Raw genomic sequence first — 16692 nt, 5'->3', positions numbered from 1 at the left:
ACTTGATGTATTCCATACTCGATTTTCTAGAAAGCGCTGAAAGGGGAAAGTAAATATTTAAAAACCAAATCTAAACGTATTTTTGCGAATGGAGCGTAACCAAAATTGTGAATTTTAATACATAAATAATAACAAAAATATTTTTATATAGCTCATAATAAACGGGAAACGAATTATATAGAACCAAACCAAATAGAAACAACAGAAATCAAGAATCGCAAACAATTATAGAAGGAAACAATTTTAAAGCTTTTCAGAGATACATTTAATTGTAGTAGAATTGCACTTGTTATATAGATGTCCTAGTTTGCCATATGAATAGGAACGATCAGGAATGCGTTTTCCTCTCGGTTTAGGGTTTTCCTTATTTCGTTTTTCTTTTTCTTGCCATTTTCCGTTTTCGAATTTTTCAAATTTTACCCAAGTAAGAAAACAGCACCAAGCGCAAGGCCATTTTTGCATGTCAAACTAGTAGCGTTACACTTTTTGAATGTCCTGTACATACATTTAGATACAGATACAGATATACATATACCTAAAACATATATGCCGATTTTTTCCAATACCTCAATATCAGTGTACAATTTTTCCATAATATATTTTTGAAAAATACAAACGAAACTAAATAACCCAAAACGAAGGAAATACGAAAGAAAATGTTGACTTTTTGAAATCTCATTGTTGTCGCCGCGTCTGTTTGTTTGCACTTGGAGCAAACGCCACATATGTATATTTGTAATTAATGCAACTCGATTCCAATCCACGTCAGCCCGATATGCCCCGCCCCCTGGCCGCCGCCTCCTTCTTCTCCACACATTTATTGGCATTCATTTTCTTATAACAAATTCTCTCAGCAAATTTAACATTAGCGTAATGAACTATTTAAAACAAAGAAAAGAGAAAACATTGAAAATAAACAAATTGATGCAACATGGAAAATTTATTGTTTAGACAAATTTTTAAGACTGCAAAAATATAAAAAAAAACCAAAATTAATTGAAAGTGGTAATGGTAAATTACAAGAAAACTAAATTATTTAGTACTAATCATCAGTAAAATAAATTTTGAAATAATAACAAATAACGACAGAGTCTTGATATTTCAACTATGTGGGTAAGTAAGTGAAATCTTTTAAAGGTTTCAGTAAAAAGCTCATCTATTTAAATTGTTTAAATGGATATATCCGGATAAGCTTTTGTGCTCACATCTGGTCGAGTAGATATATATAAATATAGTTGGTTAATGGCATCTGTTTTGGCAAATGTTTCTGATGGCCATTCGATAATTGCAACAATCCAAAACCAAGCCTTTGTTTATATTTTTATTTTGCCGTCATAGCAGTTTGTGCAGCTGTTTTTTGCCAGTTTTGCGAGGATAGTTAAGATGGGTAGATGCAGATATCAGGAAAAAACCCAACAGAGCTCGCCAGACAAAAGGAAAATATTTTATATTTTTATTGCATCGGTATCAAATGTACTTTTTATTCATATGTTTAAAAATAATTAAACTAGATAAAAGCAGAAATAAATGGCAATAACATTTTCAGAGATTTTTAACTAATTAAACTGTCAATAAATTACTCATAAAACGTAATTAAGGGCTGCACGGTTTCGTAGCATACTTATTTGAGTCACAGAAATACACAATTTGATCTGGATCGTTTCGCACTCCACCCACTGCGCCAATTAAAATGAGTCAATCTGCCCAGATTAGTGCTCCTTGGTCGTGGTAATCCCCCAATGTCACGTCACGTTTCGCGAACTATTTTTAAGACCTGCGACCGCTCAACTTTGTTTTTCTCACGCGCCCGTTTCGCAGCTAATTTGTTGCAACTTGCACTGGGTTTCCAACAAAGGGGCGTTGGGTGAAAGGGTTGCTGAAAACTTTTAAAAAATAACCTACAAACTTGGTTATATGTTTTTTGTAGAAAGTTTCATATTTGTTCATTTGATCAATCTAATTAAAAAATCCTACAAATTAAACCATATTCTTAAAAAAATAATTTTTAATTTGCCTCTCATATTTTCTTTTTTTTTCAGAAACAGTTCGGTTTAAATAACATTATTTAAGACTTTTGAACAGGCATTTAAAAACAATTTTGCTTTGAGTATTTTAAAGCAGATACTTGGTGTACAAAATTATAAGAATATTTAATTTAATTAATTACCACCCCCTTTGCCCCGCCCCTGTTGCAACCGATGTCGCCACTCAGTTGTCCACCACCCCTGAAGTGGCAGCTGCCAAATCTGTTGACGGAGTTGCCCTTGCCGTGAGTAATTGCCTCGCCCAAGTGCCGCAAAATGTTGCTCCGGATTGTAAGTAGTGTCTAAAATAAGTAACGCCCAGTGGGGGAGGTAAGCGGTGGAGGAAAAAATATAACCGCAGGCTACCAAAGACGCGGATCGCTATTAATAGGCACTGAAGTCAGATGGAAGTGGAAATGGAGATGGCGAACCAGACCCTGGCGATAGAGATATAGCCACTGCATTACTTGCATTACTCATACGCCCTGCCTGCCGCCTCTCGCGTGTCTAATTGTGCTGAAATGCTAGAACTGCGATTACCGCCGTTTGCACGGGTGTGGGTAATTAAATAGCTACAGCTACGGAGTGTCGTGATAAAGTTGAGCAAATATTGAGATCATTATGGTAATTCCGACTGCCCTGCAACCATCCAGCGTTTTTAGCTGTCAGCATCGTTGGCATTCATTTTGCGCTCATTAAACTTGAAGCATATTGTAAGTCATATTTTTTTTTTCATTTGTCACCGATATATAGAAGCTATAGCCATGCGATTTGGCACGCAGGTGTGCGCTGCTGCGGTTCCAAACAACTCTATACGAAATTCACATAATTTCCTCGCTTCGAGCGGGCGCAAAATGCATTAAACGCTCTTACTATTACTATTGTTTGGTTTTCGTTTCAGTTTGTTTTTTATACCCTGGAATTGTAAAGTTTGGGGCTATATTGCAAAGAAATTTTTGTGGTTAAAATTGAATCGATCTCTATTTTAAAATGTTTTTTTTTGTTTTATAATTAACATAAATTTTTAGAGATATTAAAAAAAAAATTGAATTTAAATATTTTTGACCAATATAAGTTTTTATTTAGTTTATTATCATAGTCTCAAAAATTGTCTGCTAATGCTAATATGTAAGAAATTGAAATATTTTTTTTTACAAAAGAAATTTTATTATTTATTTTTAGATTTGCAGTAACTAAGCTAAGCTTAAAAATAAAAAAAAAATATACAAAATTCTAGGCCATCAAAATGTTGTAATATTTATTTTATCACTTGCACCTATTTCTTATTTAGCGACTTTGAGTTCCACAAGCTTCGCGCATTCAATTCAATCAAAGCGCAACGAACGCTTCAAACGCTCAAATCGACTAGCCTTTGGCTTTGTTTTCGGCATCTTTTGTTGTTGCTGCTGCTGCAGTCGTTGCAAAAATTGTTTAAAATTTCAAATTAGCTGCAGTTTGCATTGGTTAATGTTTCAACAATTGTTGCCATTTCTAGGAGCGGTCTCTTTAGCATTTTACACTGCCCCTGCATTCTGGAACAACTTGCCAGCTGCCTCCCACTGTGTACACTAATATTTTCCAGCAAATAAATCATTGTGATCTTTGCAAGCTGTCATCTATATAAACTCACTATCTTAGGCATTTAAACGAGGAGTCTTAAGCATCACGAGATATTTCCATACACTTTTCACCCTTTCCCTTTCAATAACAACAAGTAGGCAATTCTATTTTATTTTATTAATTTTATATATTTCTTATATAAATTTTCTTTTTATCTTTAGTTCTCTGATAACTTGTTGGCTTAGATTAGCTAAATCACACCCCTTAAACCCTTCCTGTTCGTTTTCCGTCACGAGGTGTTTATAAGGGCGAAAAAAAGGTTTGGCTAATATTTGTTTGATCTCATTTCAGCTGCAACTTTACAACTTGTAAACAAGTCATACGTCCTGAGACAAAGATAATTATTATTACGCAGTATTTACATGGTGAAATTGTGAAATAAAATAAAACCGTATGTGTTAAGTTCATCATTATAAAGTTCTTTGTTAAGTCCTCAAATATATATAGTGTCATAATATTCTTTGTTAATGTGATAACAAATTATATGACAACCAACAAAAAAGTGTCAACGATATTGTAAAATTGATATTGATTAATAAAAAGTTTGGTTAAAAAAAATATATATATATATATTAACTTAAATAAAATAAAAAAAATGTTTAAATTAAATGTTTACTTAATGTACTTTCTAAAACCCTCAAGTTGAGCTGTATCTACTTACCAAAAACTCTTGTCTCGAGTGCTAATATGAAAAGTGAAAATCCCACAATGATTCATAGGGGTTTTCCCGGCATTAACCCCGAATAAGGCCACGCTTGAGCGTACATATTTACGCATTTTGAGCAAGTTTCCGTTTTGTACAAATACGAGCAAACAGGCAAATAATAATTGCGATGAACAAATATTGGTCCGTGTAAATGGCCGGGCCCCCAAGGCAAACAAAGAGCGATATTTTAGCGGGCGGTAAGAGGGGGCCTTCCATAGAAATGAAAACCGCAGGCTGAAACCGCGATAAGGCGCTGAATATAGCCAGCGGCTCTGACTATATAGTCTGTTGGTCCGATGTCGGGTTTTCGGTGCGTGCCCGACTTGATAATTTAACTGGGGACCGAGACTCCAGACCGCAGACAAGACGATACGGATGAATCACCCGGACCAATGACAGAATGGCGACCCGTGGCCACCAGAAGCCCAAGTGTTCCACAAGTTCGGCACGAGCGCCACGGAGATCAGTGATGTCGGTTTGGCCAAAGAAAATCCATTTTTCAAGCCCCTGTTTCCGAAAATATAAACATAAAAAAGGGAGGTATTCTTCCTTATTCATAGATTATATATAATTCCATCTAACTATTATTTCATAAATATAATAGCTCCTAAAAACATCACTTTCGAACTCCAAGTGGGTTTTTTGTCTGTAACAAAGCCAAAACAAGTTCCTTTATTAGTACTGTTAAACTAAAATGTCGGTATTTCCCCAAATATTATCTTATATTCTTACTGTAACGACTAAGCTACGGTAAAACCCAAAAGTTTGTCAGCTTCCGCAACATTATTTTAGATTTATGTTTAATCTCTCTCTGATAAAATTAAAGAGGAAAAAAAAAAGAATTTATATCTAAAGCCAACTAAAATGTATTTAAATTTAGCAGCTGGGTTGCCCAAACACCGGAAATTAAACCACGGTTCATATAAATTTGTATGTAAAATTTTAATCCAAATTACTTTTCATTACTTAATAAAATAAGACTGCTAGCCCAAAACTTAAGAATTACTTTTATGAAATAATGACATTTAAAAACAAATATTATATAACATTTGTATTATTTTTAAACATAATTAAAAACGTATTGATTTTTGTTTTGCTTACAATCTTGGCTTTGTGATTAGGCCAACACTGTCACGGACATCGCGAGCTGTAAACCAATAAGTAAATAAATTTACAACTGGCGGCTGCATGCAACAGTTTGTTGTCGATGAATGAAAACGTGCTGCCAGAGGTGGCGGGCTATGAAAGGGGATGAAGGGGGGCCGGGGGCCATGTGGACACTTGGTGTTTGGGCCCCTGCAAACGGGTTTTTGGCCACATGCACAAGACACAATGTAAATGGCAGCGAATTGGCGCACAAATTCGAGATTCGAGGCTTGCCGCACACGTGTTGATTTCGATGGCGATGCCAGCTGAGCAGGCTGACAAGCCGCAAAGCCACCCACCACCCACCACCTGGCACCCCCTCTGAAAACAGAGCCCCTGTTCTGCAACCCCCAACCCCTTAGCCATGCCACCTTTGTAAGTGGGTCAATTACAGGCTGCCATTGTCGCTTTTGCCGCATGCACAAGGAAAAAATAAGGATCAGGTTAAATTAGAATACATTTCTTAAGGATTATAAAAATAATACATTTTCATTTAAATTCATATTTATTAATCTTTGTAAATTAGTAATCTAAAATTAGTTTTAAAAAGGTATTTATTGCCTGTTTTTAATTTTTTACAATACAAGAATAAAACTTACATTTCATAAATACATTTTAACTCATTTTAAAACCATTCATTTAATATTAGTTTAATACCATATAAATTATTTTAAATTTTGTCTTACATTTAAGTTAATATTAAAATAGATCTTTAAGAAGTTCTTTAAGTTTTCTCTGTGCACGCATGTGTTCGCAGTCCCAGCGAACTCTAAACTTGCGAAATAATAAATTCAATTTCACAAAATGGGGTAAAAAAAGTAAAGCCAAAAACGGCCAAGACCAAAGAGCCAAATCGAAAGCAATACAAATACGAATCGAAAGCACGTCTGAGTTAATTGTGAAATTCTGGGTACCTACATTTATCGGTTGTCAGGCTGTAGGGCGATATAGTTAGACCCCAAAATAAAACAACTTTCGATTTTATGAATTTATATTTCACTGCCAATTTGCTGACATTGCCTACCAAGTACATCACGCCACCATAAAAATCCATAAATCCGTGGGAGGAGCTCATTTTCCAGAAGTAAAGTAACCTGATTAGCGGCACGTATGCCATTCGCTGGAGATTATTTCCACTGATTTGGCTGCTCTCTTTATAGTTTTTTATAGCCTTTTGATAAGAGCTTGATTTCCGTATTTACATTTCTGGTTCAAAGTGTTCAGTGAGATGGTTTATGACTATGCATCTTAAAGAAGACTATCTAATGTAATTCTTGGAATGGCGGGTATAAAAATATTCTTAGGCTTTTATTGACGAATGATATGGACGTTGCTTGATTTTATATAAATATGTATTTTCTTTACTGTAATTATTTATTTATTAATACTCTTTTATATTTGTTTCTATTTTGGTTTGAAATATTTTGTTTACATTTTTTTACCTACGTATTCTATTTTCTATATTGGCTTTAGTAAATGGAATAAATATCTAAGCCAATCTATTTTTATGCTAGCTAGACCTTTTATGCATATACAACTTGCTATCCAACCAATCCCCAATTTCAGTTTTAGGCGCCTTGCCTGCGTTTTTTCAGCTGGTTAGGCGGTTTGCCTGCCGTTTTGGGATCGGTTCTGTTGAGGCTGCTCTTTTTGGGGTCTGCTTATGGGTCTGGATGATCATGATCGGTCCGTCCATAAGTATTTCGGTCCGTACCTCTGGCCCGATCCCGATCCCGATCCCTATCCCGATCTCCATGTGCGACGATGGCGATTAATTACCCTCGAAACGGCTTTGCTGATTTCAGCTTTACGAGCCTTTTTAATTTTTTTTCGCTGGTCGCCGTCTTTTCTTCGCCTGACAAGTTGAAATATGCGTCGGACACTTTCGAGCGAGGGGCATAAAAATACCAGAACCAATCTGAACTGCTCTCGGCTTTTACTCTTTTTTCTCTGTTGTTTTTTTTTGTTTTGTTTAGCGGATTGTGGCTGTTGTTTTTGGGCAGGCCTTTTCGGTTTTTATAGTTGTTTTGGCAAGGCATTAAAACATTTGGGGTTTCGCTTTGTTCATTTGCGACCGCCAATTGTTATAAGTGGATGAGTTAAGGGCTCTTGATTCTAGAGCGGCACGGCGGCCACCGCGTGGAATACTCAATATTTATAGACCTAGGTCCGGTAGCCGAACAAAGAAAGAGAGAGAGCGTTTTATAAAAAAGAGTTGGCTAGATAGTGAGCGAGGGGGTTTTAACACTAGTTACCAAGAAAAATAAAACTTTAAAATTTCTTAAAAAAGTACTTAAAGGGAAAAAAATAATCATTAAGCAATTCCAGGAAGAACCAAAAATTTGTTGGAGCTTTTTTCTAAAACTTGTATTATATCTTTAAAAAACAACTAAAAACACGAATTTCTCATAAACCTAATCTAATGTTTTTTTCATTTGAAGTTATAATTTTCCAGCATTTAAAATTTTCAAGGTCGTCACATTTGTTTCTTTCCGATGCACTTTATTTTTTTATTAACTAGAATATGTATGGTTCTTCTATCTGAAACTCTCAAAAGTTGTAGAAGAATCTTAAATATTGTTAAAACATGATCATTTTTTTTCTGTTTTGAAGAAACTTAAATTGAAAACCGAAAAAGTCATTTTCTGTTAGCTAGTGCAATAAACCATTTATATTGCTTTTCTCAAAGTAGGTTAGAACACAACTCTCTTTCGATGCCTCTGCCTTTGAGATGACTCATATTAGACGCCAATACTGGTTGATATCAGGGATTTCAAGAAATGGGGGGAGAAAAACTCAAAGACGTCACTGGTTTAAGGAAGCCAAAGATAAGGATTTCCGACTGGAACACGTCATAGCTGGGCTGTGAAAAGCGGGAAGGGGATTCGAAATGGAAATGGGGATTTAACCCGCGTCGGGTTCAACGTACAGATGGCTTGGGGCCACACCTGTTGCCGAAACTACAATAAAAATACAAAAACCTGCGGCGCAATAAAGCAACAGCAACAAAAGCGGCCAGAGACGCAGAAATCACGCTACGATCATAAAGGCGAAACGTGCTAATAAAAGCAAAAACAAAAACAAAACAAGCGCAAGTCGCGCTTTTGAGCGGCAAGAAAAACCTACAGAAACCGAAACCCCTAGGAGTTGCACTTGAACCCTCGCATAATGGAATCGAGACTCCAGAACTCCGCTGGAATGCCGGCGATTTACTCCAGCTGATGATGAGCGAGCTCAAAACAGATAATACCATTCGCAAACCAGATGCAGATTCAGATACAATGGTAACCCGAAATGAGGCCAAGGCAAGCGACGACCACGAACTTCAAGAAACACGGGGAGAAATCGGGATAGTTGAAGTTTTAATGATTTAACTAAGTATGAAAGTTAATAGAATTAAGATAATACTACGAATATGCCCAAAAAAATAATGTTACATATATTTTCTTACTCTAAATATTAAAAAAACATTTTTCATTACAAAGATTGTTCTTATTTACATATTTTAACAAATTATAATAAGAATCTGAAAATTCTTTATTCTTGAGTAATCTTATTAAATTTGACAGAAAGGATGTTTTGTTTCTGTCTGCGACCTCAAGATTTTTATAAAATGAGTAACTTATTGTAAAGATGGCAATATTAAAAACAACCATTAGGCTGACCGATTAGGGTGTCCGCTGTTGCGTACTTGGTGCGTTTTTGAACTTTCCGTATGATTAGCAAGAATAAGTATGAATAATGTCTTACTGACTCATTATCCTCATTATCTCAATACCACAGGCAAATGCTTTATTTACGTAAAATATTTTTGTTTTTCAAAAGTTAAAGTATTAACATTTTGTTTTATTCTGATGGGTTGTAAGCAGGGACCGAAAATAACTGTTATTGTAAATTTTTCTTACAAAAAAAATCACGCACTTAGAAGGGTCATAAAATTTTTTTTAAATACACCACTCTTTTTATTAGCCATTGTAGTTTACAAATTTATTTGTTGGTTATATATAACTATATAACTTACTAAACTTACTAATATATATAACTTACTAAAAATTTATTAAAAAAGGCAACCGCGCATATTTTATAACTATATTTTTTTTTAAATTTATTTTACCCACAAAATCGCCAAAAATCAAGTTTGAGTTTTATTTTTGATCACGACGAATAACTGTTATTTGTCAACTTTTATTATAAAACTCAAAAAATAACAGTTATTCTTTGAGTTTTACTTTACAAATCAGAAAATAACTGTTAAAGTGTGTTTTTTAAAATAAAACTTATAACAGTTACGGTCCCTGGTTATAAGGATCGGTTATGATTTTTTTTAGAACTTGATATCTTGGTATTTTTTTTTGTGTAGCGAAGACACTGTCTTTTTAGCGCCCAAAAGTAGCCGCTGAAGTCGTGCGATTTGGAACGCCCACGGCAACTGCAGAACGGCTTCTGTTCTTCACCGCCCGAATTCTTCAACGAATTCTTCTCCAATCTCTTGGGTTGCTTCTTTTGTTTTGACTCCCAATATTCGTAATGTGAGATGCACCTATACCTATGCCAAAACTCGAAGAATCAGACTGTTTCATTGAGTGCCGCACACAAGCGCACATATGAAGTGCAATTAAAGGTGTACGTACTGTACGTGTTTCGAGTTCACTGTACCCGTTACCTTTCGCGCGTATTATTAACTCAAATATACACAAAATATATGACAACAGTAACAACAACAAGAACAAATCGTACATCAAAAATGACTTAAAATCTCGCCACACGTCAATGGAATAAATGCATTCGGTGCACGGAAAAAAAATAATATTGATTTGTTACAAAAAGGTGATTTAAATATAAGGAGAGAAAACAGAAAAATGAAATTTGTAGAAAAGAAAATGTAAGTAATATATACTCTCAGCAATCTTAATTAGTTTATAAAATTAAAAATTTAAATATTACAATTTAATTCAATCATATTTATTTCACGTTCATGTTAATGTTTTTTATATTTATTGTTTTATTCATTTAAAATTTCCTAATGATTATCCGATTTCAGTATTTATTGCAGTGTATTTATATATATAGGTATATAGTCAGTGGTATTTACATGTGCGTAAGTATTTGCGCCGATGGGACCGCTCCCTCGCCAAAAACGGAAAAAAACAATTTGTATCCTCGCTCGCTCCTCGCTCCATAAACAATGAGAAATGTTGCATCCGCCTTTGTTTTTGTTGGCTGAGTTTGCGATCTGCCTTGTTTGTTGCTGTCGTTGTTGTTGGCATTATAAAAGTGTCATTAACATGTCAACGGGTCGCCAAAAGTTCGCCAAGTTTTTGCAGTGGGAGGGTGACTGTGGGGTGGCATAAAACTGGAACTGAAACTGGATTAAAAATGTTTGCGACCACCAATTGTTTTGAGGGGCTGTCCAAATATGTAAATTCCGCGTTTTTATTAATTTTAATCAAGAATGAAATAAAACCCTTTAATTCGCTGGTACAGAGAAAAAAAATGTGTAAGAGAAATTCGAGTTTCATCAAATTAAACACATTTAATTTTAAAATTACTCACATGATCGGCGGTAAATTTGAGTTGCTGAGATTGTTGTGTCATAAATATAATTCGGACAAGTAGGTTTGATTGAAATGTATCATAATTTGTATCCAAGATCCTGAATTCCACATTTTTTTATCCAATCTGAAAAGACATGGATTAATAGATAAGGTCAAAGGTGGTCAAAACTGTTATTCTTTTAGCCTAGACATTTTATTTAGCCAAATTATGCCAACAAATTTAAAAAAATCCTGCTGTTTTCTTATTAATTAATTTTTAATCCCACAAAAAATAAATATATTTGTGTTTTTATTATTTTCTATTTAGTTTATCTTATTTGCTTGCCGTGCAGCCTTTCTCCCTTTTGTTGTCAAGCGAAAAAGCTAAACGGTAACCGGCCCAAAGTTCATTCTGCTCTCCCGCTCTCTTCGCCACCCACTCTGTGGCCCCCTCTCCCTCTCCCCCTCCCCCACACCATTTAACACCCCCTCTCTTTTAACAAAATACAAAAAACCTTCCAGCAGCAAGGAACAACAACAACAGTAAGAACAGAGGCACAACGCAGGCAGCTATACAAAAACAAAAACTATGTGACGCCAGAGCAGAAAAGTCAATGATCGGCTGGCGCTGTCGTTGCTGTTGTTGTTGTCATAATTAAACGCGACAAATAAAATTTGAAAAAAAGCGGCCGCCGCCGTCGCCAGGCTAAAATACAACAACAATACAACAATGAGACAACAATAAATTCTTCAATTAACATTCGCACAGGTAAAAAAGAGAGATAGACAGGGTGAGAGAAGAGAACAGAGCGAATGTGAGCGGGGGTGAGTAAGAGAAAGAGAGCAGAGAGCGTGACAGTTTGTCAATGTATTTGCACTATTGTATCTGTGTGTGTGCCAGGATCATTTGCATTTTCGCAAGGTGTCGCATAAAGGCAACAACAACAACAAATCACTGATTAAAATGCATTTACAAAAAAAAGAAAAGAAAAAACAAGAACAAATTTCGCTGCTTCAAAAAAGTGGGCACGTCGCGCATATTTTTGTGATCCCCTTTTGTGGTTGTTGCTTTTGTTGTTGCATAGATTAAAAATCAGCAAAACAAAATTTTGAACACAGGTGAGAGGGAGCGGTTGAAAAATACCCAGGCAGTGCTGACTTTTTTAGCTATTTTCGGGCTAAATTAATTAAAGAAAAATAATTAAAAAACAAAAGATTAAAAAATTCTTTACATAGCATATACTTTATTTTTTATCATCCTTTTTCCGGGAACATATTTATTCAAGTTTGTTTAAGTAGAATTTACGATGAATAATGTATTTAAATTTAAGTCTTATCTTAAATTTAAAAAAAGAAAGTGGCATTTCCTGTCCATACTTAAAAACAATGAATTCCTTTGAAAGATTTCAGTTATTGAATTCAATAACCAGAAAAGCCATTTTAAAGAATCAAATTGCAAATTGCAGTTAAAATAAAAAACTATTTTTTACATAAAAGTCTCATTACTTAAAAAGTGACTCATCTTGTAAATACAAATTGTTTTTAGTTTTTATATTCTTTACATTCCACTTACTTTAATATTTGTGTGCATTAAATTAAAAAACTTATCTGAAAGTGGGTAAATGTTTACAAATATTTTTTATTACGAACTGTTTGTTTAAAGTTACAATGAGATGGCAAATATCCTAATTTATTTTATTTTAATACCATTATTTTATATTTATTTTTGCATTTATTTTGGATTTTATTATTTATTTTATTTTTAACTCTACCTTTTTTCTTCTGACTTTTTCATATAATGCTACACAAATATTTGATCCTGATATTTGTTTTTGCTGTATGATATATCACCCATTTGTTTTGCTCCTGAAAATCTCCCACCTTCCGATCGCACTTGCTGTTGTTGTAGTTGTGGTGGTTGTTGTTGCTGTCGCTGCCACTACGCCTGTTCTACATATTGTTATTGTAGTTGGGGAGCTGCCGCCGCGTGCCAGTATGGATTAGTCATAGTTTTTTGCCGCTGACGTCGGCGCAGGGCAGCCAAGAAGACGTCGGCGACGACAATTCGCAGTGATCTATGAGCCAGCGAACGGAGCGGATCGCTGATTTTAGCCAATTGGCGCCAAATCGTAACAAACAAACAAATACGGAGAGCCTATAAAAAACAACAAACACCTTTTTGCGAAAATCAAACACTGTGGACCACCGCACATGCGATTAGTCACAAAAAAAAGCGAAAAAACGAGCCTCGTAATAATTTGTTTCTTCGGTTTGTGTGTTATATATATTTCTTATTTTTTTTGGGGTTTTCGTATTTTAGTAGCCTTTCAGCGCAGTTTTACCTGGTTTCAGAGCGCAGCGAAAAATATTGAAAGCCCCCCGAAAAAAAAGAAAAAAAAAGAAAACAAAAACAAAGTGATCGCGAATGTACTTCGGTTTTTGTCGCCTGCCTTCGGCTCGTTTGAGTGTGTGCGAGTGTGTGCGCCTTTGAGCGCAGGTTTATCCAAATTTTCATGTTCAGTTTCAATACACTTTCTGCCGCGCTGCCGTGTGGATGTCTTTTTTGAGTCAGTCCTGGCCCTAAAAACAATTAAAATAATTCCGAAACAGAAAACGCGAATAAGAACGTGCAGTGCTTAATTTAATTGGAAAAATAATGCAAAAAAAATACATACGTATCAACTGGAACGTCTGGATGTTAACAAATAAATAAAACTAACAAGAACATGCTGTGTCTGGTTTTTTGTCGATACGACTCTCCTGTTTATAGCTAAATCACGTAATTTAATCCGTGTTTGTTTGCCCGATTTGGTGTTTGTTTACGCCTCGTTTACCGTTACCCAGCCACTTGGCCCGCACGTGCTGATCGAAAAAAAATCGTAAAAAATCGCAAATTGATCGAAAGGGCGAAAAATCGATCGCTCCCAAGTGGGCGTGCAAAATAATAAAACAAATTTGTGGTGAAAAAATAAAAAATGAAGTAGGAGTTGACTCATCATCTGTGAAATTCAGTTACTAACAATAAAACCTTTTCTCCGCATTGCACAATTTGTAAATAAGTTTGAAGAATTCTGACCAACAAACTAAAGCTAAAAACCCAAAGTCGTTAAAGTCAATAAAAGCAATAAATGAAAGTATTTAATACTGTAATAAGATATCAAGAACTTAAAATCAAATAATCATTATAATAAAAACCTTTAGCCAAAACAAATAATTTAAACCTACAGTCATTAAGAATACTTAATTTAGTAGCCAATAAAAACATACAAGAAAAGATAACTGAGCATGGAAATAATTCAAAACAATTTAACAGCAGGTCGTCATCGAAATAAAATTTAAGGAGAGCCAAAATGGTATAAAAAATATTTTATAGTGCCTTCACAATAACGAAATAAAAAAAACGCTCAGTCCAAACAAATTGCCAAAAATTAAATATAGCTAAAAAAACAAACACACCCAAAACAACGAAACAAAAGCGTGTAAATAAGTTTCGTAAAATTAAAAATACGTGTAGTAAATGCAGCAAACAAAAAACAACCAGCGATAAATCAAGCCAAAAATAAGTTCGCAAAAATACAAAATAATAAACAAAGGAGAGCAGGAAATTGCAACATCTTGTGATAAACGCTGACAATTTGTTGCCCGTTGAATGATTGCAATAAAGGCTATCGAGATGCAGCACAACAACGGCGGCGGCGGCAACAACGCACTGCAGCAGCAGCAGCAACAACTGCAACACCAACTGCTGCAGCAACATCAGCAGCAACAGCAGCTTCAACAGCAGCACAATTCGCCTGATAATAATTATATTTGGGGAAACAATATCAGTAGCAACAACAACAACGCAATGTTGCAGTTGCAGCAGCAACAACAACTGCGTGCCGCCTCCTGGATAACCGATTGCAATAAGCAGCGCCACATTAACAACAATAACAGCATGAATGTCAATTACAATCAGCATCACTTGGCGCAGCAACAACCTCAGTACTTGCAACCCAATTACAACGGCTACACGCAACAGCAGCAGCAACAGCAACATCTAGTGCCAGCAACAACATCCCAATCCAGCAATCATTTCTACCCGTGCCAACAGCAGCAGCAACAGCAGCAATTCCTGGCCCCCACAACAACAGCGGCAGCAGCAACAGCGCACCAGCAACATCAGACACAGCAGCAACATCAGACGCAGCAGCAGCATCAACGACAGGATTATACAACCCTTCAATTGGCCAGACAAGTAAGTAACTACTTAAACGCTAGAATTTCACCAAGACAACCTTAATTGCTCTAAAGAGAAAGGTATCCTTTAAATAATGTAGAAAATACAAAAATAATTATTATTAATTTATTACATTAAAAATCGTCCTAAATCCAATATTACTAGAAAAAAATCTAAAACAAAGATAAGATTAATAAATTAATTAATAATGCATTAAAATCGCTTCATAAACATGAAAAATTTAATGGTTTTATCAAAGGATGGTTTTGATAAAATAAAAATATAAACGCATGTATTCATAAACAGAGAATTTTAGTAATTTGATTTGTGCGCAGTGTGTATGTTACCAGTACATATGTATGTAAATAAGCATTATGATTTGCCATCTCCCTCATCTCCGCTCATGATTTGCTGATGCCTTTTGTTTTGCGGTTTTTGTGGGCGGCGCTTCGCCCAACTTTAAGTTTTTTGCTCGCCTTTGTTTCCGTTGTTTTTTTTTCCTTTTCTGTTTAATTGCGCTTTAGTTGTGTGCGATTGTTGTTGTTGCGAGAAATTAGTAGCTGAGCTGGGAAAACTAACAAAAATGGCGACCAAGGGGCGTATACTTGATCTTCCTCTTGAGCTTTCGTCACGTATACGACATGTGGAGCAGCGAAGTGTTTTCCCCCCAAAATAAAAACGCGCATACTTACTTTATCTGAAGTAAATATTTACTGCTCGATGTGGCGTGGGAATGCCACTCCCCAAACTCACAAAAAAAAGAGGGGAATAAGTAAATAAAACAAACAATAAAAAATACATTTCGAGTAATTTAATTTGTTTCAACTGCGAACAAAAAAAATTAAACTGGATTTCGCAATACATATATGTATAGATGAGTTTTAAATAAATTTAAATTAAAGCAGCAGACAGTTACAGATTTAAGAGGGAATAAAAGGGTTTATTTAACCTTTCGGGACAGGGAGACTTGACCTGTTTTCACCCCAATACACAAAACTTTTTTTTGGTAATGTTTAATTTTAGATTTCCAGTTTTTCAAAATTTATTTTAAGTTGAACATATAAATAAAGTGAGCTGCTGAAATGAGATCAATTTTAACATACCTAAATTTATGAATGCTTAAATCACGTAAGCACAATGGAAAAATGATTAATTTGCAATTGATCCAAATAATTATAAAAATGAATTTAAATTTGACTGAATTTCTCCATTATTAATATGTTTTTTGTGCTGCAAAATTCATTTTAAATCGACACGCAAGACAGTGTATTAAATGTAACCCTGAAGTAGAGTGATAAACGACAAGTGTGATCTTTTTTTACCACCCACAGAACGATTGTCGTCAGAGTGGCATTATCTTTTAGGCAGAAAACCCCTTTACTTTTAAGTTTAATCTGGGCGATCGTCGCTATAAGTATATATATCACCACTCTAGAGTCCCCG

At 35.0% G+C, this 16692-nt stretch overlaps 1 protein-coding gene across 1 annotated transcript in view; it reads left to right on the top strand.

Annotated features, from left to right (window-relative positions):
* Nucleotides 1–14047: 14047 nt before the first annotated feature.
* The window catches only part of kay (transcription factor kayak), a 36235-nt gene continuing 33590 nt past the window's right edge, over nucleotides 14048–16692 (top strand). Inside the window, exon 1 of the mRNA XM_070217548.1 lies at nucleotides 14048–15267. Coding sequence (XP_070073649.1) covers nucleotides 14680–15267 — 588 coding nt within the window. The 5' untranslated portion in view covers nucleotides 14048–14679. The remainder of the gene's footprint in view (nucleotides 15268–16692) is intronic.

This window comes from Drosophila takahashii, chromosome 3R (genome assembly GCF_030179915.1).
Source record: "Drosophila takahashii strain IR98-3 E-12201 chromosome 3R, DtakHiC1v2, whole genome shotgun sequence".
Taxonomy (NCBI): domain Eukaryota; kingdom Metazoa; phylum Arthropoda; class Insecta; order Diptera; family Drosophilidae; genus Drosophila; species Drosophila takahashii.
The sequence above is the reverse complement of the archived record's forward strand: the minus strand, read 5'-3'. Positions and strand labels throughout refer to the sequence as shown.